The sequence below is a fragment of the Zeus faber genome (assembly GCF_960531495.2).
Source record: "Zeus faber genome assembly, chromosome: 11".
Lineage (NCBI taxonomy): Eukaryota > Metazoa > Chordata > Actinopteri > Zeiformes > Zeidae > Zeus > Zeus faber.
Genome location: NC_137205.1, coordinates 20,880,020 through 20,905,093, shown reverse-complemented (window position 1 = coordinate 20,905,093; position 25,074 = coordinate 20,880,020). Strand labels below are relative to the sequence as shown.

The following is a 25,074-nucleotide window of genomic DNA, read 5'->3' as shown; positions in this document are numbered from 1 at the left end:
AACACACACACACACACACACACACACACACATACACACACAAACATGAAAAGGGCGTGAGACGAGTCCTCATTGTACAGATCGGGACAACGTCGTGCTACCCAGGAATTGAGTAAAAATACAAATCCTCCCACCAATGACCCCTTCTCCTGCATTTGTTCCAAGGGTGTGAACAGCAGCAGCCTCTGATGGTCCACCATTCTCAGTGTCTCAAACCAAGATGAAAGGCTTCACATGGCTGCGCTTGCTGCCTTTGTCCATCCCACCTCCTCATAAACGGCAGCGACATGCCAACAGACGGCGGCCAAGAGCTTGGTCCATGCTGCCGCCACCTCTGCTGTCATTACCTCTGGGAACGCCTCACCCAGGACCTCCAGTATCACACCACTCAGAATCTGGGCGAGAGAGAGAGAGAGAGAGAGAGAGAGAGAGAGAGAGAGAGAGAGAGAGTTAACAACATAATTTAATATTATGTCCAAAATAAGACATTTGGAGAAAATGCTCAATATATGTCTCCTGATGAAGTTAATATTCCATTTGAACCTTGTGTTGTTTTTATATGTGCATGTGAACTTTTTATGTAAGTATGAGAATATGAGAATAGGCCTATACGGTATTGGTGGTGGTGGTGGTAGTTGGAGAAAGGTGGTGGCGATCGGGGAGGCCTATACCGAACCGGTGGCACTGAGCACACAGTAATGGTGGAATTAGCGTACTTAACTGCTGGGCAGGCCAGTCGTTGAGGATGGATGGTAGCCACTGAGGAGGCCCATATAGAAGTAGGTCACTGGGCAGGCCTATATGGTATTGTTGGCGGTAATTAGGGAGTGGATATCACTCTGCATGTACACATGGAATAGCGGTAGGTTGAGGGTGCTGGACGTGGGTAGAGAGGGGCGTGGTGGCCCCTAACCCTAACCCTAACCTTACCACACCTTCTGAATGTGTAGTGGGACTAATTCAGCTAAATACCAGCAAAAGAGGGCACCCACTTGATAACCTCAGTGAAATAAATACTTATTATAACAGCTTGTTAGGCAACTAAGGCATTTGGAACTGGTTGGTGCAGATTTATAATGGCACTCCCAGAGATACTCTGCTTCAGAGTGTGTAGTAGTTTGGCAAGAGTAATCTTCTGTGTGTACAGCCCATTAATTATTAGCGTGAGGGATTACCATGATGTCTGTAAGAGTGTTATTATGTGTGTGTGTGTGTGTGTGTGTGTGTGTGTGTGTGTGTGTGTGTGTGTGTGTGTGTGCGCGCGCAGCTTCAATATTTCCTCCTCCACTCGACGGTACCTTGAAGTACCGAGGGTCCACCTTGTGTCGAAGGGCATGAGCCTTTCCCACCAGCTTCAGCACGGAGTTGACTTTGTCTGAGTCGTGCAGATTCTCCACCAGAGTGTTGATGGCGCCCATGACCCTGCTAGCGTGCTTCCTCAGCTGCACGCTCCTCTCCATCTCCTCCGGCTCGACCATGTGCTTGAACTGGCTGAAGTACTGCTTGGACGTGGGGAAGTTCACAAAGAGCCTGCGGAGGAGAACCACACCTGTAAAACCTCCTCACGGACATAGAACATTCTCTCCAAAACAAATATCTTATAGATCGTCCATTCCCTCCGTTATGAACACCTGATGTGTTGTCCTGTCTTCTTCTGTTTTGTGCGCTCTTTGTCTCAATTCCATCCATGTGCCTGTTACCTTATGTGGCCACAGGCACTGTTTTGATAAGTAGTGTAGGTTTAAGGTGGTACAATGAGTCTTAGCAGCTCTTGTGATCTAAATGCCCTCCAGCCTCTGCCCGCTCTCCCTTACAAACCACCCGCACATTTCTTTGGCTCTTGAGTTATCATAAGTAAACGTAAGTGTTGACATGGGAATGCCGCATATTTTCCTCCCTTCCAATATTTAACTGTTATCTAGACACTGTGTGTTGTGTGTAGTTACGTGCATGCAGAGTATGTATATGCATACATTGACAAACGTTTCATCTGACATTTTCATACTTCATTTAGAGTTTGGCATATATTTTGTAGGAGCAAGTGAGATTTGAGAAATACCGCAAGAAAGTGGCAAAAATCCAATATTTATTCAGGAAAAATCATTACACGTTTAAAGAACCGGCCCCCGCTTATCCTGCAGCGAATTATAGATCTCTGATAAACTGTCGGCCATTAATCAACCTAAAATATTTCCGCTGAGGGTGGAGCTAAGAGGTTTGCACTGTAGCGGCTTGGGCTGTGATACCTTGACGCACAGATCAGTTTTGCCTTTGCTGTACGAGGGTTTAATCCGGTAATTTAGTCGTCTACATTGATAGTTTGCAGTGTACCTTTACAGTTTGCAGCTTGATTTCATTAATACGTGTTCATTGATTCATACAATGAATGAATGAATGATTTAACATTTCATACAATGTTTTGTTTGTCATATTATCTTTCATATTAGTAGAGAGATTAGAAAGAAACATTAATTAGGAAGAAAGACAACGCAGGTTGTGGTGTGTGGATGGGGTGGTTTGACACCTGATGACTTTCACACCTGATGCTCATTGGTTGGGCGAACGCGCAGTAGGTTTAAGACCCCATCCACCCACTCAGGAAAGGAGCCTGTGTCATGCCATGTTCAATCTGCTCCTGGCTAATTCCACCTAGAATCCTCTCTACAGCAAACTGGCGTCAACAACCAGTAAAACCTCCTGTCATCTGTGTCTCTGTGCCGGAAGGCCCTGAAAACGCCACTTGGGTGGTGTGTGGTGGCGAAACTGCCACAGCAGGTAAGCAACGTCATGATGGGTGTCATGATAGTAAAATGCAAGTCTCTTTATTTAATTATTGTGTTTTACTTTGCAAATACAATTTTTTTTTATTACTGTCTTATGGCCTAATTTTATTGCAAAGCACTTTGAGTTACATGTCGTGTATAAAAGCTGCTATACAAATTAAGGCTATTATATTAAGGTACCTTATGTGTTACCTGTCCATAATATGAGTGATTTACTTGAACCTCAGGGATTAGCCACAGTCCGTCTACCTCCCACTGAACACGATCTGAACCTGTCAGGTCAGGTGTCTCAGTGATTGACAGGGGGAACGGTTCTGCACTGTGCTCGCTTGTGGCTGACAAAGAGCCCATCTCAAACCAAAGTGCACTGTGGTTATTAAGGCTATTTAGTTTCTTGCCCAAGAAAGGGAGAACTGAAAGAGATGGTATGTCAGCACCTCTTTGGATGGCTGACTACAATCATCCCTTTTGTTTGGTCCGTATGAGTGTTGGCCAATCCCTGACATATTATCTTACCCAAGACACTTCAAAGTTCTCTTTCCAAAACATATTGTTAAATGTTTTTGTTGGTATTCACAGTTTGAACTTCCCCAGATGTGCCATGCACACGGATCAGTATCCAGTAACCCAAAACACACACAAACTGACTGGAAGCAGCTGGTGTATTATCAATTCCAGATGTCCCATCTTTGTTCTGCCCCCCAACGACGCTGCGCACACCCCCCCCCCCCAAAAAAATAAAAAACATGAGGCATGAATGAAAGGACATTTATAACCGGTCATAAGGTCCTCATATTGGTATTTCTCAACTGGTGGGTCCCGATCGAAAACTGCGTCGCGACATGAATCTAAGTGGACTGCAGGTGAGACGTACTGACGTTCCAATGGCGTGCTTTTATTTTGAAACACTGTTTCCCACTGTGAATTCTGGCTGTCATGACCTAATCCCATCACCAATGTCCCACACTAATCAAAGCAACCCTTATCAGATCGTCAATTCCTACATTCAAACTTTTACGACAAAGCATTGTGGGTTACTGCACTATTCATTTTGAGGAAATGAATTTGATTGGTTTAAAATGTTAGACTAAGTTTGGTTCGTGACTTAAATGAAGAAGGACAAATGTGGTTTGTGTCGCCAGAGCCGCTGAGAAGCTCCGCGTTGGAGCATCACCTGTGAATGTAAATTCCAGGGAGAAGTGGAGGCTTGAGGAGGACAAGGAGCCTGTGCTTTCGCTCTCAGTGCCGATGGCTTATGCATGTGCTAATGGCAAGACTGTCTAGTCTACAGTTCGGGATTCCCGGGCTCAAAGCTAAGTACAGAGGAACCATGGAGTTTAATCTCTCTTTGCCGTAATTGCATGGACCGCGGCTGCATATAAATAGCCTCATTAGTATTTTATAATAGAGTAATTGGTCTCTTAATCTTCCAGTATCTTGTCTTTGAGCGCTGCTAAAGAGCCCGATTCAGACAAGGTTTCCAGTTTCATCGACAGTGCCATGGTCACTTACATAAATATGTTGGTTTGGACGTGTTTAACTTTGGAATTATCTCAAGGACGAGGTTGTCATTGTGGAAGTGGAGCGACAAAGTTTGTGAATTGAAACGGGTTATTTAAACAATGCTCAAGTTAACTTTTGCTATTGAAGATTTTTGATGAATGCACATAATATAATCATCATTTACTGGTAAATGATGATTGTGAAGAAAAGCTATTTCAAATTTTCTGCAAATATCTCGGTAGGCAAATGAATGCTGTCACTCTCATAAGGGATGGAAATTTTACACTGAGATATTTTCTCTTTTTGAATAAAATCTGCTTCATTGCTTTGGGCTACTCGGCTTCAATTTAGCAGTAGATTGTATGCTTGTTAAATTTAGCCCAGCTCTCCCGGTGGGTGGGAAGCTTTGGACACACCCTCACATCAATCAGGGTCAGCGGACCCATGGACCTTCAACTTTCAACATTATCGTTTCAACACAGTGCTGCGTGTGGAGGAATGCTTTGCTATTGAGTTGTGCAGACTGTTGATGGCAACTGGAACAAAAGCGACTGGGGTGGGGAAGGCGTGTCTTCCTTGCGACCCGCATAAAGAAAGTATCCTGGAGATTTGCTTGGCCCAGCCAACTTGACGGCTGCGCTGTCTGATCTCTGTGAATGACAGATGATGTTTGGCACTGTGGCAGCTTTTTGCGCTTTAGAGCGCGTTCACATCCTCCGCCGTGTGATCGGCAGACAAATACACCGACGAGCCCAAGGTTGTTCAACGCAGCACTGTAACTTCACATCGATACTCAGATCTGCCCTCCAAACTAACAGGATCTGTCATAGTTGACAGAATAAGTGACATAATTGTCATGATTGTATCCCTGTCATAGAACTCCCCAAGTAGGTCTGATTATTTTAGGTTTCACCATCCAGTATTTGAAGGAATGTGCATGGCTATGTCTCGCACCCTGATGGGCTGCTGAGCAAGCAACACAACAGCACAAAACACCACAGGGGTCTGTGCTCTCACCTTTCCTCTTCACCCTGTATACCTCAGACTTCCAACACAACACGGTTGTGTATCACCGGGGGACAGGAGACTGAGTACAGAAAACTGGTGGACCGCTTTGTGGCATGGTGTGGGAGCAACCACCTCCTCTTGAATGCAACCAAGACAAAGGAGATGGTTGTTGTTTTCAGGAGGACCGGGACTAAGCCGAACACTATTTTAATCCTGGGAGAAGAGGTGGAGGGTTGCAGTGACCTGGGCGTTCACCTGGACGGCAGACTGTACTGGAAATGCAATAATGAGGCTGTCTACAGGAAGGGACGGAGCAGACTCCACTTCTTGAGGAAGCTCAGGTCCTTCAATGTGTGCAGCAAGATGTTGCATATCTTCTACCAGTCTGTTGCGGCTCGTGCAGTTTTCTTTGCAGTCATCTGCTGGGGCAGCAGCATGAGAGCCAGCGACTCCAAGAAACTGATTAAGAAGGCTGGCTCTGTGCTGGGGGCTGCTCTGGAGCCCCTAGAGCTGGTTGTGGAGAGAAGGATGTCGCATAAGCTGCTCAGCATAATGGACAACACTGCACACAACCTACTGGTCAGAGCGTCTTCAGCCAGAGGCTCCTTCAGCTCCGCTGCAACAAGGACCTTTGCAGGCGGTCGGTCCTGACACCGCTATAGCCACCTACAATGACTCCCATCTGTGCCAGGAGAGAAAACTCCTCCTCTGAATGGCAAGACACATTTTTACTTCACATTTAACTTCCACTTTTAAGCTTTACCTTTCACTAAGTTCAATTCTATTTATTTTTATACGGTACAGTAGTTATTTTATATGCATATCTGTATATACGTGTGTGTGTGTGTGTGTGTGTGTGTGTGTGTGTGTATATAGTAATTGATTCAAAAACATGTGTGTTTTGTCATGTATGTCATTGTTGCTGCAACACTGGAATTTCCCTTTGGGGATAGATTAAGTAGCTTTATCAACGACCAATAGGTAAACCACCCATCCCCACACACACACACGGGACAACATCTGTCAGGACGTGTCCATCTGCTCCCATCTTGCCCATTCCTGGCTACAATAAACTGGTGTTTTTGCAACACCCCTGCCTTTGTCTCTGTGTCGGGGGGGCCCTGAAAACAGCACTCGGGGGTCGTGCGGCAGGCAGAACTGCCACAGCTATGCAGGACGTGACCTGCTCATCCTTCTCCGCCAGATGTAGGAAATCTTTTCGATCTCTGTGACCACAATGGCATAAACGGATGTGAAATCTTTTGAACTCTACAGCCGTAATGGCATAAACTATCACCGCAAGTGTTGCTGTGACAACAGAGCTTCCATCCTGTATAAGTCATGACCTGCTTTTAGAGGGAGCGAGCACTGTCCGTGCAAGATGTCGTAAAAATAGTTTGACATTTTACGACCACAAATTGCACAAACAATAGGGTGAAAGGTGGCAAAGTAAGAATATGACTCAGGAAAGATAAGAGCTTTTTTGCTCCTTTGGACAGCCAGGAGAGATATAAACTCATGGAGATCGTAACAGTTTTGGCGCAATAAAACTATTCCTGCGAGGGGCCCCCGACACGCAAGATACGGCCGATCAAATAAAATCAGCAGATATCGACGCCGGTCAGTGAGGATGAGCAGATCCTTGATTCCCCCGAGCGGAGAGAGGGATTCTGTGGCCCTCGGCGCTCCTGCAGGTGCGATGAATCCACCGAGGGGAAGCGTCGGACCATGCAAACATATAAATAAACTGTGCTCTGACGGAAGTTTAAAGAGCACACACTAAACCGTAACGCATATCCTAGCCCATTATGCGAACGAGATATACCATGTGTGGAGCTTTCACGTCGTGACGTTTGCTGTGTTCACGATAACCCTGGGTTTACACGCTTTGAGTGTGTTTAACAGTGGTATGAAGATTTACTTTGATGGGTTTGGAGCAAGGGGCAAGTGTTTCTATGCGGTGGGCCCACAGTATGTGTACGGACATAGATTTATCATTAAAATCATTACATTGACAAATCTATATCCAAGGGGTGGGCGACATGACTGCCGCAGGACTCTCCGCACAATACTAATTTGACGCCGTTTTTGGTCCGAGCAAAGCCAATAAATGTCTCTCTGGAGCGACGGACGCGCGGCTTCATAACTGTGATAACTATGATATCAACCGATAAAATCGAAAAGCTCTGCGAGGGAAAGTCGTGATAACAAGGGATTTATTTATTAGGTTCAACTGGGTGAAGTCCCACTGAGATTTACGACCTCTTTTCCGGGGGAGTCCAGACCGAGATGGCAGTGGCACAGATGACCTACTAAAAAACAAACACTGAAGGACTGGGGAGACACAGAGAGCAAAAGTCACAGCCTCCTGGGCATACCTGAGGAGGATGGCCACGCCGACATCATCGCAGGTCTGGTAGACTTTGGCCCAGGTGTCCTGGATCACGGCCTTCTCCCGCTCGGACAGCGGGCCGGGGCGCTCCAGGTGGGGCGGCTCGCCCTCGCGCTGCCCCCTCTCCATCTCCCAAATCCCAAAACAGGAGAGCTGTCTAGCCGCTTGACACTGACCCTATATATGTACATACAAGATATATATGTATTTTTTAACCTTGTTTTTGACCACGTCTTCTTCTCTTCCCATAAGGAAAAAAAAAAAAAAAGAGCTTATTTCCTGCTCTTGCCCTCCACCTCTGGATGCCTCCTAAGTGAGAGTGAGGGAGGAGAAAGACTGAAAGGCAAAGCGAAAAACACAGTGTTGAGGAGGAGTCTCTCAGTTTAACATCCACCCTCCCCCCTCGCTCTGTTTTCTCTCTCTCTCTCTCTCTCTCTCTCTCTCTCTCTCTCTCTCGCTCTCTTCTACCTTCTCCAACAGGGTATTTGGTGGGTGAGCGACAGAAAGTGTGGGTCAACAAATCAATAGTGGAATGGAAATATCGATCAGGTGTGTGCCGTCCGAGATTTTAACACTGGGGTCGAATTGAAGCAGGTGAATTTTTTTTTTTTTATCAGTTTCACGCCAAACAAATACCAGACTAACCAGAGATTGACCTAAATACACGGTAACATTGTAATCAAATCATCAGGCAAACAATTGACGATGTCACGCACACACACACACACACACACACACACACACACACACACACACACACACACACACATATAATAACACAGTAACTGGAAAGACAGTGAATGCTTGTAAAGCACATTTACTAGTATTTAATCAGAATATTGAAAACTCTTTTACCTGGTTCCTTTTTCTTTAGAATTGGGGAAAGTGGGGGAGAAGTGGTTGGTTTCTCGGGGTTAGGGGTCCGTTGCCTGGTTTCCATCTCTGCCTTCGACTCCGCAGGAAGCAAGTCACCAAGCATGACAGCAAAAGGGTCGTCGAGCTCTATTACAAGGAAATGAGGCGTGTGTGTGTGTGTGTGTGAGTTAACCCTAAGTTACACACATTAAATAAAACTGACCACATCACTTTTAGGTAGACAATAATGGGCATCCAGTTTTTTGGCACTATTCACTAATTTGGCACTACATTTTTAAGCAGTTTCTTTCATTTTTAAGGACTTCACGCAAAACAAATATAAGAAATTTTCAATGCGACCTTCATTAACTAAAATATAATATAATCTAAGTCTAATTTACTTATTGTCTTTATATAAGCATATCATAATAGATACCTGTGTATCTATTATTGATATCATATACTATTTTAATAGTGTCTATTTCCAACCATGCTGTACTGAATTTACATTTCCCTGGCAAAATCTCTGGCGTAAGAGTGATTCTGTAATTTATTTTATTTTCTTATGACCTTTTTTTTTTTTATTGTACAACTTTTCAAGCGCTTCAGCACAAAGGGGGCTATTTTCAAGGTATTCCAAGAAGTAAATTTATGAGGACAGAATTCAGCGCTTCAAGCACCTCACGGACCAGACACACGCACGCCCGAATGTGCAAAAAGATAAATCCACGCCTTCTGAAACACCTCCACCACCTCCATCACTTCATCACGTTATCACCAGGTGCATTTCCCACCCTCCATTTGTTGTGTCAGGTGTTATCTGGGACGGGCTATGAGTCAGGCGCCGTACGCTGTCACAGCTAAAGGCTCCACAATGTGCCAGTTCCTGCGCCTTATCTCCTGTATCTTCTCCTCCTAATCAGTTGCATTAGTTTGTGGATTTGGGGCGAGTCGGCCTGCTGAGGCAGGAATCTAAAATCTAACACAATCTGTAGAAGGAGAAGGAGAAGGTGACATTCAGAACCTTGATCAGATACGATCTAGGAGGGGGACTGTATGTTCAAGGTATTTGTCAAACAATCAGGTAAATCAGATCTTATTCTAGGTGGGTACTGCAGAATAGCTGGGTGCGGACGGTGTATATAAACTATTCGTGTCACTCGGGCTTGTATTTTGAAGGGAGGGTGTTAATCACCACGTCAGTGCGTGAGGGCTTCTTGCCAGGACCTATGGGATCAAAACAGCCTCATAAGCATTCGCAAACAAATGTAACTCGTAAAAAACACAATGCACAAATAAATGCAGCGTGATTTGTATACCCGTGCCTCTAATTTACAACTCGCATATCATCATCTGTACTGGCGTTTTTCAATAGAGATGTATTTGTGAATCTCCAACTATTTTTATTCTATATATTTTATTTTATTCTATAGTATTCAACTTACTGCATTACGTTTTAACAATCAGTTAGTTAGTCAAGTAGAGATTTTTAGGTGGCTTTTGTGTTCAGTCTAGAACATATTGTGCGTAATCACCGGTCGTGTGGCATTAACATTTCACTGCACATATGTATGAAAGTATGTATATGTATGTGATGAATGGACCTCTTAAATCTTGAATCTATTTCTGCGAATATGTGGGTGGCACAAAACATTCATGAGCGCGGGGAATACCCAGCGCTGTCCAGGAGATGGCGCTAATGCAACATTGGTGTGAACGCTTACGAGACTGTTTGAATCCCACAGGAACGGCGGACCACGCCGCCAACAATTGAAACGGCCTGTAGAGGAACACGTGCATATGGTAAACAAATCAAATGTTTTTGTGTTTTTTTAATACCGTGCCAGCCGAAAGGCTTGAAATATGAAAAGTTGAATGATTTTATTTATTTTTTTTTGACAAAACGGATTACCACTTTAATTTATACCAGTTTAAATAAGCCGTTGTCATAGCGCTGATCAGTCTGTACGGGCACGGAGGAGGAACGCTGCCCCCTGCTGGTCAGTTGGAGCAATCACGGATCTATCTATCTATCTATCTATCTATCTATCTATCTATCTATCTATCTATCTATCTATCTATCTATCTATCTATCTATCTATCTATCTATCTGTCTATTTGTCTGTCTGTCTGTCTGTCTGTCTGTCTGTCTATCTATCTATTTGTCTGTCTGTCTGTCTGTCATTTGAAAACTGAACACAGCGACACCCGGTGGTGTGCAGGAGTTACAGCAGACAGACCGTCTCATATCTACGCAATAAAAAAGACCTACACGCAGTGTTTTTTTTTTTATTATTCTTTTCATCTTCTCATATTTGTGTTCGATTATTAAATGTGCTTCAACGAACGCGTGCAATGCAATATGTGTCCGGGTACTTTCATACAATGTCTAATGAAAACATGTGAAGGCATCTGTTCCAATGGGAGCAGACGGTATGAGGCAGGACCGACCGAACAATATAACGGAGCAGGATGCACCCCGTAATAGTGAGCGAGTGAGAAAATCACCTGTTATCGTCAGTCATCGTCGGTCTGTCTGTCGATCTACCTGTCTGTCTGTCGATCTACCTGTCTGTCTGTCGATTGATTCTATCGATCCGTCTGCTTGACTGAAACAGCATATTGAGGAACACGTGCATATCGTCAACAAATCAAGTGTGTTGTTTTTTTTTTGTTTTTAATACCGTGCCAGCTGAAAGGTTTGAAATATGAAAAGTTGAATGTTTTTTTTATTTTATTTATTTTTAATTGATACCAGTTCAAATAAGTTGATCATAGCGCGGTGATCAGTCTATACGGGCACTGAGGAGGAACGCTGCCCCCTGCTGGTCAGTTTGAGCAATGACGGGTGGCTCTATCTAACTATCTGTCTATCCGTCTATCCGTCTATCTATCTGTCTATCTATCTATCTATCTATCTATCTATCTATCTGTCTATCTGTCTATCTATCTATCTATCTATCTATCTATCTATCTATCTATCTTTCTATCTGTCTATCTATCTATCTATCTATCTGTCTATCTATCTATCTGTCTATCTATCTATCTATCTATCTATCTATCTATCTATCTGTCTTTCTATCTGTCTATCTATCTGTCTATCTATCTATCTATCTGTCTATCTATCTATCTATCTATCTATCTATCTATCTGTCTATCTATCTATCTATCTATCTGTCTATCTACCTGTCTACCTGTCTATCTATCTATCTATCTGTCTATCTATCTATCTATCTATCTATCTATCTATCTATCTATCTATCTATCTATCTATCTATCTATCTATCTATCTATCTGTCTATCTATCTATCTATCTATCTATCCGTCTATCTATCCGTCTATCTATCTGTCTATCTACCTGTCTACCTGTCTATCTATCTGTCTATCTATCGGTCTATCTGTCTATCTATCTGTCTATCTGTCTATCTATCTATCTACCTGTCTATCTACCTGTCCGTCTATCTATCTATCTATCTATCTATCTATCTATCTATCTATCTGTCTGTCTGTAACCTTCAAGATCTTTGTGACGTCCTGGCGGCTCAGTGACGTCCGCAGCTTCTGTCTGTCTGACTGTCTGACTGACTGACTGACTGTCTGACTGACTGACTGACACCTTCCAGACCTCTGTGACGTCCTGGCGGCTCAGTGACGTCCGCAGCTTCTGACGTCACAACCACGCGGCGAATCGCGCGTTCGGACACAAGTTCCGCTTCCAACACGCGGCGCCTCCACCGATGGAAGGTTCGTCTCCTTTTCCAGATTCGCTTCTGGGCGAGTCGCGCGGTTTAAAAAAAAAAAAAAAAAAAAAAAAAGAGGCGTTCAAGTGTGCGGAAGAGCCAGACGCGTGTGTTCGGCGTGAAGGTGTGAGAGCGGGATCCTCCGATTACGTCACCATTATTTATTCGGGGCCATGCAAGCCGCGCACACCGGGAAAACCGTTCAGACCAATTCTCACGAACGTGAGTTTTGGCAGAGAAACGCGTGAAGTGTGAAGCACAAAAAAAACCCCCAAACTACGCCATCAACGTTGTCGATCTCCATGGTGGTGGAGCGTGGGAGAGTTCCTCACGTCCGTACGTGTGACCCTACCCCCCCCCCCCCCCCGACATTGCATTCATTCCTCGGCGTCTGTTTGCAGCGGGCGAGACGACGACGCGCTCTCGCCGGCCGTGACTCCGGACTCCCGAGTCTCGTTCGAAACGACTCGTTCGCCGCGAACGGGTCGTTCCCAACCGCCGTGGCGGCAATCGCGCAGCTCAACGCGCGGTGGCTTCCGGCTGTCCCGCGTGTCTCTGCCGCCCGCGCTCTGACCCGAATCCCGCAGTTCGACCACGGTTCGCGGTGGCCGGGCAGCAGATATGCGCCCGTTTTTGTAAAACGACAACAACAAAAAAAAACATTAGGAATCCAGAAGCCGAACGCCCACGGGAGCCAACGCCAGCCCCCCACCCCCCCGCACTGGGAAGCCTTCATTTGAGTTGTTAGCTTAGCTTAGCTTAGCTAGCTGGAAGACGGCTAGCGTGTTCGCGGCGGCTGCCAACCCCACGTCCGCCCACAGACTGCCCGCCCGCCCGCCCGCCCGCTGCCAAAGCCTCCGTCCCGCGCCACCATGAACGTCGCCAAGACCGGCTATCGTGTTTTCTCCGCCAACTCCTCGGCGGCTTGCACTGAACTCGCCAAGAAGATCACAGAGTAATGTCTCCCACCCCCCCCCGGTCCTGACCGCTAGCCTGTCTTCATGTGTGGTTACCCGCCTTCTGAGGTTGTTGTGCTGTTGTTTACACTGGCTGCAAAAGGCTGTCGCTGTTCAGCAAAGCCACCCCCCCCCACCGGGGACAAACAACAGGTTGATGTATATTTACAGTTTGCAACCAGGGTCAAGCATGTGGAATACGAAACGTGCTAAGTCGTGTTTTAATGACGAGAAGTAGTGACTGTTTAGGTTAGGAGAGGCTGAAATCAGGGGAGCTATTTGCGCCACTTGCACGCACAAGGACGAGGCTTCGAGGAGGGACCACTCTGGTAATCAGTGGCGGACTTCGTTGTGGATGCTCGGCTTGCAGCCTGGGGCAGCCCCTGAGCGCCGTGTGATTCACCCATACCCAAATAGGCGCCCTGTTCCAAAGCTGCAGCATTTTGCCGTCCACATCCGTTTAATCTCAATTCAACGTGTCTCTCGCTCCGCAGGCGGCTGGGCGTGGAGTTGGGGAAGTCTGTCGTCTTCCAGGAGTCCAACAGAGGTGAGGAGGCCATGGTGCCTTTCGCTGAATTCAGGGTTTAAAAGCTTCTTGCTCGGCCCATTTTGATGATTGTTAAATAATGGCTTCATAAAATCACTCTTGCAGAAGGCGGTGACGGGATTAAAGATACTGACCCGCGATGAGGTCATCAATTGAATGGTGAAAGGGTTTCAGCTTTTGAATTTAACATATTCAGGGTATATAGATTTAATTTGACAATCACTCACTTTAAGCAAGAGGTAGGACTGTCGTTTTTGTTTTTTTTAGCCCCAAAATCGAAACGTTATGTCTTGTAATCCTTGTTTTAGAGCCTCCTTTTTAGAACGCATTTGTCCTCATCCTGATGGGGTAATGATCTTAATATGCTGCCATCTATGACACATCAGCGCAAGGCAAATGGCGGTTTCCTAAAATACACTAGGGTTTTTTTTTTTTGTTTTTTTTTTTGCACCAGACCAGGTGTGTCTACAGCACTGCAGCTTTCATGGATGGATTCATTAGCATACAAAGCCACACTTGGTGCACAACATAAACCACAAGGGAAGATTATTCTATAGAAAACCTGTAATTCTATGCTACTTTAAAGTGAACTTTTCAGCTTTCACATTTTACTGATTTTATTGGAGGCATAATAGGTTTTTAGGCAAGATAACAATGTGGCCCTCTGGCTATGCTAGGGGCCACTATGTTCAGACTAGGGCCATGCGATACGACAAACATTAAGTATTTGTCAGTATAAGAGTATGTGACACTATTATATATTTTTCAGGGTATTCTATTCCCATTTGTTTTTGATTGTCAGTGATTTATACTGCGGCAATATGCATTTGTTGAAAAGCGAACACTATAAAATATAGCTGCAGGCAGCAGTGCACGGGGCCAGGTTAGTTGCAGCAGTTTATTTTATTTAACCTTTATAACGACAGGTAATCTCATTGAGACACGGGGCCTCGTCTTCAAGAGAGACCTTGTCGTGACAACAGCTGCAAAACAACGCAACGCAACGGTTGGACAGGTTATTCAATACAGAGACCAAATAGAACACAAATCAGATTCTAAATACTATGTACAAGATGTGAAAACAAGCCAAAAAACGGAAATAAATTATAATGAACGTACTCTTAGACAACATCAACTGGAAATCCCCCATTAACCACAAATAACATGTTCACTAACTCAAACTCTTGCAAACTTTCACAGCTTCACAGGAAGGGGCATCACTTCCTACCGACATGAGTCACAGTTTTCACAGCTCCCGTAACTAGATTATTTTTGATAATCGGCTCTGCGCCCCGATCGCTCCCTCTCGGACAGCACCGACTGCCCGTGCCTGCGATGGGTCGTCCGTGACTGGTGCGCCAAAACAGTGTGCTTTTATTTTAGAAGTAGGCTAATTTACTTACTCCGTGCATGATGAAGACAAGGTTACGTCCCCCTCTTACCACCCTCAACCATTTCTCAAACCGAAGTTACGACCTTGCTTCCTCCGACGCAAATATGTTTTCTGAGTTTTCCGTGGAGCGCAGCATCACTTCCTGCTGTCTCTCATCTCGACCCGATACAAACTTAGGGCCCTTTCTTAACTTTTGATTGTGGGGGCATTGGTCAAGAGCACACACATTTTGTCATTGTAATTTTGTAAATAATGGAGGAATGGCGCAATGGAGTTTAGAGCACAGCACGTCCAATGTGAAAGCCCCTTCAGAATCATACCCTGCACATCTAATTACAAAGCGTATGTATGTATGTATGTATGTATGTATGTAAGGGTTGCCGTGGTTGTTGGTGTTACGAGGTGTTTGGGTGTACACCGTTTACATTACTTGCCCACCGCCGCCATCGTAATTTAGCCTTTTTTGTTTTTAATAGAAATTAAACCTTATTAAAAAACATTTAGTCAATTTTCGAGTATCAGCGCCGACAAATTCTAATTTGTAAAATACTAAAGCGTGTTGTCAATACTAAGTCTAATACAAAATTGGATGTGTCTGTCTGCTTGTGTGCACACAGCAGAGTCACAGTCTGTTCCGTCTCAGGGCTCTCTGCGACTGAGTCACAGTGTCTTACCCCAGTGTATGACTATAACTGGAAGTTTCTATCTTCCATTGTGGAACTCAGGACTGAATCATTGACATTTTGTTAAACTGCCATTATGTCTTAAGTAGTCTTACATTTTGTCTTTACATGCACTAGTGTAGCGCTCTGCTCCATATCTTCCGCACCATTACTTCCGGGGCCTCGGCTCTGCTGCTTCCGATTCCTTCCACTCTTGTCACGTTTTTTTTTTTTTTTAACTTACTCCTCCTACAGATATATTCCGATGTTCATCAAACTTGAACCACAGCATGTCTAGACTGCCCCGAATACAATTCATTATTTTCGTGTCCGTGGGTTTCAGGGTTTCTGAGTGCCAGGTACTTTCAGCTGGAGAATGGCTAGAAGAATAATACAAATTTAAACAAAAACTTCAGGCTGTACTCCTAATGAGTACTGTAGAAGCCTTACTCCTTGGCAAGCAAAGCGCTAGTTGTAATAGTTCCCCTAAGGTGTCCCTTAAAAAATAGTCAGCAATTAAGCAATAAGTCACTCAAAAACCTTATGTGCCTCAGGGACTATTTGAAATACATTGTCATTGGGAACATTGCTGGGAGTGTTCTGTAATGGTTTCACTTGAAATACTGTGTAATTATTGTGCGGTGAAGTTAGGAAATATAAATTATATAATACATTTATCAGTTTCCTCTTGCCTTTCCTCTTCACATCAGAGACCAGAGTGGATGTAAAAGAATCTGTTCGTGGCCAAACGATCTTCATCATCCAAACCATACCCAGGTGAGTTGAGGAAGGCCAGGGAATTGGACTGCAATCGCTTTAAACTCTTTTTTAAAATTTTTTTTATTTCTTTTTCCAATTGAGCACATTCACAAACATTTTTATTTATCTATTTTTTGTTAATCTGAAATAAATGTATTGTTCTCCTGTTGTTTGATCACCAGCCAGGACATAGAGGGTATTCTTCAATAAGAGTATTTTATTTTTTGGACACAGAGATGTCAACACAGCCATCATGGAGCTGCTGGTCATGGCGTATGCCCTCAAAACATCCTGTGCAAAGAACATCATCGGGGTCATTCCGTACTTCCCGTACAGCAAACAGTGCAAGATGAGGAAGAGGGGCTCAATAGTATGCAAGCTGCTGGCGTCCATGTTGGCGAAAGCAGGTAAGGACACCGAAATGGAACTCAAACCACTTTCCCTCAGCCCCGAAAAACCTCTTGTCAGAATAATCACATTCACAAGTCGCCGTTTCGGTTCTGATTCTGCTGCGGCGCAGCACTTGCCGGTGAATTATTTTTTTGTGGAAAATCTGGAGAGGCTCATGTTGTTGTTTTGCTTCCAAGGTTTAACACACATCATCACCATGGATTTGCACCAGAAGGAGATCCAGGGCTTCTTCAGTTTTCCCGTGGACAACCTGCGCGCTTCGCCTTTCCTGCTGCAGTACATCCAGGAAGAGGTGACCGTCCCGTTGAGCCTCTGAGTGTCTCAGTAACACCATCAAGTCAACCCCAGGCTGAGAAATCAAATCGTTTATTTTTTTTCTTCCCCCTTGTCGGTCAGATCCCTGATTACCGAAATGCCATCATTGTGGCAAAGTCGCCATCAGCAGCCAAGAGGTAACCAGCATGAAACCTCATTTCAGCCTTGTTTTTTAACAGCTAATTTTTGTGTTTTGAGTGTCCCCTATCAGTCAGTGGGCCACTTTCTCATCGTGCATAGCGACCTACTAATCCCTCCCATGAGTCAGTGAAATGTTATTTGAAGTCATGCTCTCCACAATCATTGTACACTCACAATTGTTTTTGCTTTGGCTTTTATTTACAGTGTTGATACATAAATGCTTGGACACTTCTACACTTGGATACAGGTGTACAGGACACCAGACCAGGGTGTCTGCAGGTCCTTGAAAAGTCTAAAAATGTTGTGAATTCAATTTGACAAATATTTGGCCTTAGAAGTCATTAAATAGTCTTGCATTTGAATGTATAATGTCTTCATTTCAACACAAACATTCGCTCTGGTTTTTATTTATCCATATGTTTTTGTCAAAATGAGTCTAGTTCTTTTGTTAATTTCTGATGAACCCTAAGGCCACCGCAGAACCATATTACTTAGCTTCATACTCATAGAGAGAAATCCAAGAAAATCCTTGAAATGACCTAATGGTCTGTGGAGAGAAAAGGTCTGGATGGATGTAGAACAGTTCCTAATCGCTTACTCTGCATCTAACCTAAAGGAAACTACCTAATACTTCTGTCCTGTGCCAAATATATAGTACTTAAACCTGCAAAAGTAAGTTAATTGAATAAGAGAGACATGTAAAAACGTTATTAAACTACCTGCTGGCATCCTGCTTTGCATACAAACAAAACATGACTCTCCCCCCTTTCGGTGCACTGTATGGAAATACGCTCACAGGCACGTTCTGACTTTCTCTCCCACGTCTCCGCTGCAGAGCTCAGTCCTACGCCGAGCGGCTGCGTCTCGGCCTGGCCGTGATGCACGGAGAAGCCCAGTGTTCGGAGTCGGACATGGCGGACGGACGACACTCCCCGCCGTGCGTACGCAACACCACGGGACACCCGGGGCTGGAGCTGCCTTGTAAGAAACACCTGAACGTCCCCAATCAGGCCACTAGTCTGATCGTTTAGCAGATTAGACCTTTTAAACATGAGTTCCTTATTTGGTATGAAAACGTGTTTTAACCTTTGTGGTTTGTGTTTTATTTAGAAATGTTTTGCGTTCTTCTATATCCCCAATCCCTATGAGTCAACATCTGCAGGTTATTTTAACAAAATTTTTTTTTTATTTAGTCATCACGTAATTTTCCTATTGACTATCAAATCAAATACGCTTATGTTAAACTTGTCTTTTTCTTTTTCACTGGAAATTATTTTTGTCCTTCAGGCTCGCTGTCTGCTAGTTTGTAAAAAAAAAAAAAAAAAAAATAGACACTCCCCCCTATGTTGAGCCCCTGTCGTCCTTTTACTTTCTGGTTTGCTAGCAAACCCCGTAGGTGTAGTAGATGGGAGGGAATGCTCCACCCATTATTCGTTTTCTGCAGTTTCCCAACCAACACCTGTTCTTAAAGGAACGTGCTGGTGTCTAATTGAGTTTTAGCCTGTTCACTTTTTTCATTTTACACATAACCATTTTTCTGACGATGGGTCGCAGTTTTACATATTTAATGTTTAGGGTTTTGAGAAATTGGATGACATGTTGGGAAGCCTCCCTTAAAATGATCTCCTACTCCAGCTGACAAGCACAGTAGGGCATCTTTTTTTGTTGAAGTTACTTAATTTAGACGTATTTTGTATTTTTTCATTCATATGGAAAGGTGGATGCGCCAATTGCTTTTAACACTAACAAATGCAAAGTAAGGCTAAATTACCCCAAAGAACCTTTGTCAAAGATGTGTGTTACTGCAATTGTCAGGAGCAGAAGGTCCATTTAAGGTTGTCCCTCACATCGTTTGAATTATCAAAAACCCCCAAATCATGTCAGGGTTAATGTAAACTGTGCTGATGAGTAAACAGGCTAAAACTTGAAAAGCAAATCTCCTTTATAATGTATTCAAATTTTTATAGTGACACCCCGCACCCTGCAAAAATCTAGTTTTAAAATGTTTTCATTTATTTTTTCCTGCTATTATCGATTTGATATTAACACTGCTTCTTCTAACATATACCTTAACATTCTTTGAAAATGAAGACACTATGGTTTTCTGCTAATGCATGTTTAAACTCTACACACACATTACCTCTACTAATGCTTCACCTTAGTCTCAGCAAGCTGTCATTTCTCATATTTACCAAGAGATAATGTGGATAAGACGATGTCATGAAAGGCCTTATCTATGTCCAGAACCATTTAGTTCAAATAAGACGTACTAATGCGACTGTCCAGACCTGGTAAGACTGCAACGTTGTTTCATTGGCAAATTACTTATATTGTTTTATCATTTAACAGATTTACACTTATGCGATTAATAAAAGGATGTATTATTAAGTTATTAAAAATATTTATTTTGACTTGCATTGCTACCATTGACTTAAAACATCCTCTTAAAAATGCAATAACTTTGCACAGTCCTTTGTGACGACAACCTCTGCACATTAAGTGGGAACATGCATCTTGAGATCTTGACGCAATTTGCCCAGGTTGTTGATGAGCTATTGGTTAATTCAAAGTTTGGACGAATTAGAGGATTTTCAAAGTCTTTGGCGTTTGCTTCTTTGCTGTGTCCAGTCGTTGTGAACTTGTGTTAATGTGGTGTTTATTTTGTTGGTAATAGCAGGCAGACAACATGCTCCGTTCCCTGGCATAGAACTCCCAAGTATGACTGTAAACTTAATATATCTCTATGAAATGACTTTTAAATGACCCCTCTTGAACATGGTTCCTCGAAGCGTGCATGTGCTGAATCAAGGGTTATTGATGCATCTCGTAGAACCTGCAGTCTGGACTCTGGTAGATCGTTGGTGTGTGACTAGACTGAATTTCCTTGACAAAATTGGGAAATCTGCAGAATATATTAACTCCACTCTGTGCCTTCCCTTGGAGGGGAATCACCCTTTTAAGTCAGTTTTCAAAGTTTCTTCCTTTGGTAGTTTGTCTGTGCCTGCCTTGAGGGGATTAAGGTTAGAGGATTCAACTACACCGTCCTTTAAAGTGGTAATTTGTAAGATTATTTTGTTAAATCTCCTATTTGGCACTTTTTAAGAAACAGCAATTCAATGTATTTGCGTGATGCATGTGCTCCTCTATATGCTGTTTCGAGTTGGTGGCGGGGCCGCCTTTCCAAGCAAGAATGCACAGACGGGTCAGGCACAGGAAGTGAAAGGCAGCTGTGTTGAATTTGATAAAGCGCCGTCGCTAGTTGTGGTCAAGTAGACAGCCTGTTTTTGGTTCCTACTATGACTCCAGACAAATAGTTCTACAAGGTGATCGAAAGCCTCTGATGATGATTTTTTTTCAGTCTCAAAAATCTTCTGATACATGTTTATTTCCACTCTGTACCTGAGCTCATCTTGCCCAATTCCACCTCATGATCCCCCTTTTTGACCCGCTCTCACCCCCCCCCCCCCCCCCCCCCCCAACCCCAACCCTGATTAACATATGGCTTTCATAATTGCATGTTGTTATATTGTTAACGCATGCTCTGGAAACCAAAAGTTGAATATTGCAAAGTGATTACGGATTCCGATCTGCGTGACTCTTACAAAGAGAGGGATTGTTGTGTTGGGAGAGCTGGATGCACTCGGCCTCACAGCAGAGGAGTTCTGCTTGTTGGACGGTGCTCTGCTGCCATTATTGTAGTAACCGTAATGATGCTAAATAGGTCTTCCTATTTATTATTTCCCGAGCTACCTTTTAAGACTTTCATGTATCATGTGAGTATTCATCCAAGAGTTGGAGGTACAGACGCTACCTCCGCGGCCTTGCTCAAGTATTTTACCTTTCTCTGCTGAGTTGTAGCAGCAGAGAAATCAATAGGGATGCAGTCCAGTTGAATGCATCTTTGTTCCCGCTCTAGATGGCCTTGTGATGAATTTTAGCAAAAGATAAAGAAGTCAATTTGAACTTGCCAGTGATTTCGGTAGCAGTGCAAAATCACAAATCTAGTGAGGGATTTGTGGTTTAATGCATTGTTGGCTTGTTTTGACGCATAGAATGAAAACAATAGCCGCGTTTCCACCCAAAGTACCCGGGACTTGAGTCCCAGGAACTTTTTTTTTTTTTTTTCGGGATCTAAAAGGTTCCTTCAGCCTGGTCGTAAGATCTGTAAAGATTGTGCGAATTAGTCCGCTCACATATGAAAACGCGACGGCTATTTTAACATGTAATTTTTGAGCGCGACTATATTATAGTTCCTCCAAAGGTTCCTAGTTCCTGGGGAAAGCTCCTGCTCATGAAACCCGGCTCATGTTAAATAAACGTTTGCAAACTTCAATGTTTACCCAACAACTTCTCATCATGTTGAGGCGTTGGTTGGTAAAATATTTTCTCACAGATGGATATCAGGACAGCAGGAACCTTCCAATGTAGCAATACAGTGTCTTATTAGTGCAAATTATAAAACAAGTTAAAGAATTGGTTATCAACCTTTATCTGGTGCTAATTTTGTACAATGACGACTTTTTCAATTTCTTTCAATGGTGGAAAGAGGGTACAAATTGTTTGTGTCCACGCGAAAGTAGTCACTAAACAGCAACAATGTTCAGCTAAAGGTGAATAAGAAACATTGGCGAGTGTGTGTTTGGCAAAACCTCATCACAGCCCATCGGCCCTCGGCTGGTGTCTCTTGATGGGTTTGGATGGAAGCTGGCTGGTGCATTTCTGTCCATACGCTGCTTGAACATGCCCACAGCAGCTCCGGGCAACGGGTTGAGGGGGTGTTTGGGAGGCATTTCGCCATTGTCCTATGATTGGGTACGCTGGGTGATAATGATTTGACTCTGCATGGCATGTGCCCTGATGAGGCCGGCATCACACTTTAATCTGATGGGGGTAGGTGGGGTATAATGGGGGGAAATTCAGAGAAAAGAAAACACTCGCTTTTAATTGCCGTTTGAAACCTAATCAGTTTTAATTGTATTCTTCAGAGCTGTTATGTCTACAGTGATTTAATAATTTTTTTTTTTGCCATTAATTTCAACCCATCCTACCCAATCTACTCACTGACGCTAGTTCAAATGCAATGAAGTTGATTCTGCACGGTCTCTGTAGTTGCTGTCACCATTAACCAGCTTTGTTTTCACTTTCCAGTAATGATGGCCAAGGAGAAGCCTCCCATCACCGTAGTCGGAGACGTTGGAGGAAGGATTGCCATCATTGTGGTAAGATTTTTTTAATGAAATGACTTTCAAATAGAACTCAAATAAATAATCTTGGAAGTATTGTAGATCTACAGGGAGGGGCTGTGGACCATGGACAAAGTCATTTATTTTTAACTCAACGGACATTCTTGCTCCTTTGTAATTCCGTAGTGTGTGTGTGTGTGTGTGTGTAATGTAATGCGGCAAATGCGGTCTCCCCGTTACAGAAGTGCAGGATTTATTATTTACAAGTAATGTGATTACACAAAAACATCCACTTTTTTACTAAATTATGTCCTATAGCAACGGAAAGCAAAAGGGACGCCTGGACGGAATGGAGCAGGACAGTCGCTTAATTCAATTGGGTTTAAAAATGTAGTTTCATACATGTAAGAAACAAACTAAAATAGATTTAAAATAAAAAGACAAGCGCAGGTGTCAGGAACCGGCCCATAGGTGCTCCGCTGTCTGAGGGGGGGGGGGGATTCTGCTCCAATTCTCAGTCAGGTTTACGTTTTTCATTTTCCGTACAAGTAAGAAACTAAGGAAACAATAAATCTTAATCTTTCTCTATGAGATGATGATATAACACAAGATTTGCAGATAGAACAGGAGAAGTGAGATCCGATCACAAGTGGTTTGTCTCTGAACGCGATCGACAATTTAATCCTAAATCTCCCCAAGCCTACTATCCATCTTGATAAGCGGAACCCTGAGGCCTTGGGGGTTAGGGGGCGTCATCGAACTATCCCTTGAACCTTGTGCCTATCGAGCTCTTTCAGACATTAAGTTCTCTAGAAATAACCAGGCCAGCGGTCAAAGGGGAGGACACTTGAAGACTACCTGCGTTCCTCTCTCTAGGATGACATCATAGATGATGTGGAGGACTTTGTAGCGGCTGCAGAGATCCTGAAGGAGCGAGGAGCCTACAAGATCTACATCATGGCCACGCACGGCCTGCTGTCCGGCGACGCCCCGCACCTCATCGAGGAATCGGCCATCGACGAGGTGGGTGCCGCGCCCTAGTCTTTGACCGGACAACATGGAGGTTGCTGTAACTTCCTATTTGACTTTGAGAGAACAGTCTGACACGCCGGGGTTTTTTTTTTTTTCCTTTTTTTTTTTTTTTTTGGTGCTATGACGGTTGACGTGTTCCTTCTCGTTGCTTCTCATTCTTCCAGGTGGTGGTGACCAACACGGTGCCGCACGAGGTCCAGAAGCTCCAGTGTCCCAAGATCAAAACGGTGGACGTGAGCATGATCCTGGCCGAGGCCATTCGCCGCATCCACAACGGGGAGTCCATGGCCTACCTGTTCCGCAACATCACCGTCGATGACTAGAAAACGGAGAGAGAGAGAGAGAGAGAGAGAGAGAGAGAGAGAGAAAAGGAGAGGGAGAGAAGCCAGGTTCCTGCTCTCTAGCCACACTGTCATATTCTGTAATCTCCCTTTACTTAAGGATGAAACACATCCATACTCCAGCTCAGGAGTCCTGCCCTCAAACCTTGTCCATATTTCACTACTTACTAATGTTAATGTTATAACAAAAAATCCAATGCCCCGTAAGTATCCAACCTGTAAGTGTTTGTTACTGACTGTTATACAAGCAGTTAGATCGACTCTCTAAATGTTTGGTTGACATGCATTTCATTTTTCATACATTTGTCATATTTAAACATTATTTTATTAAAGACCCGGCGGTGATTGCAGCTTGGACTCCTGGCCTCTGTGCCGTCTCATCTTATCGCTGTGTTCAGTGATTGAATTGTATTATTATTATTTTTTTGATCCAAGTTGCAGCTTCGCTGCTGTCGAACGGTGGCTCCTCAGTAGAGACGAAGGATGAAACGTCTTTCCTACCAGCACTTTCTGCATTATCCTCCTCACTCATTCTGCCCGTGCCGCTGTAAAAGTGGCTGCTGTTTACTTAACCGCGACTGAGGAAGTGAGAACCTGTTTTCTCAGCTCTGTGATTATGTTTATGCACCAGAATCTTTGATTTGCATCATTTGATATGAAGGTTGTCCTCTTTGTGAGCGCGTGTGGATTTTGGATGTATCGGATGTCAAGTCTGTATGATTAAAAAAAAAAAAATAAATTAACTCCTGCTGAAGCTACTTGTGTTCTTTATAATAATAATTTGTATAGTATTTCACATACCAGCATGCATAGCAGCTCAAATTGCTTTATAGAAATTTAGGTTTTAATAGTTTTAAAGTAATTAATGATGTAAAGTGAATGAATAGTACATTCGAGGAAAAAACAAAACCAAAAAAACAATGGTGAAAAGACTTATTTTAACCAAAAGATTAGGGAAGACATAATGAGATGGGACCTGACACTTGTGAATTTTGGTTAATGAATCGATTAAAATGAACAGACTTTATCCCTTCCACTAGATCCAACTGACCA

At 43.7% G+C, this 25,074-nt stretch overlaps 2 protein-coding genes across 3 annotated transcripts; one reads left to right on the top strand and one right to left on the bottom strand.

Annotated features, from left to right (window-relative positions):
* Nucleotides 1–230: 230 nt before the first annotated feature.
* Nucleotides 231–7,815, bottom strand: LOC307237335 (cytoglobin-1-like; the record flags this gene model as incomplete). Its single annotated transcript, XM_080010048.1, has 3 exons — nt 231–395; nt 1,299–1,530; nt 7,673–7,815. The coding sequence occupies 3 exons, from the start codon at nt 7,813–7,815 to the stop codon at nt 231–233; spliced, it is 540 nt and encodes a 179-aa protein (XP_079866174.1).
* Nucleotides 7,816–12,835: 5,020 nt separating this feature from the next.
* Nucleotides 12,836–24,775, top strand: LOC307236371 (phosphoribosyl pyrophosphate synthase-associated protein 1). Of its 2 annotated transcripts, XM_080008766.1 has the most exons (11): nt 12,836–13,236; nt 13,732–13,784; nt 16,550–16,616; nt 16,833–17,005; nt 17,186–17,301; nt 17,406–17,461; nt 18,301–18,446; nt 20,140–20,181; nt 22,614–22,684; nt 23,525–23,671; nt 23,845–24,775. In XM_080008766.1, exons 1-11 carry the CDS (start codon nt 13,154–13,156, stop codon nt 24,001–24,003), a joined length of 1,113 nt encoding a protein of 370 aa, XP_079864892.1. In that variant the 5' UTR covers nt 12,836–13,153; the 3' UTR covers nt 24,004–24,775. The 2 variants fall into 2 exon arrangements, with proteins under 2 accessions (XP_079864892.1, XP_079864893.1); XM_080008767.1 differs by lacking the exon at nt 20,140–20,181.
* Nucleotides 24,776–25,074: the final 299 nt, after the last annotated feature.

Coding starts and splice junctions, on each gene's coding strand:
- LOC307236371 (XM_080008766.1), top strand. CDS start 13,154: ATGAACGTCGCCAAGACCGGCTATCGTGTTTTCTCCGCCAACTCCTCG. Junction 17,302..17,405: donor TGCAGTACATCCAGGAAGAG/GTGACCGTCCCG, acceptor CTTGTCGGTCAG/ATCCCTGATTACCGAAATGC. Junction 18,447..20,139: donor CCCGGGGCTGGAGCTGCCTT/GTAAGAAACACC, acceptor TGTTGGTAATAG/CAGGCAGACAACATGCTCCG.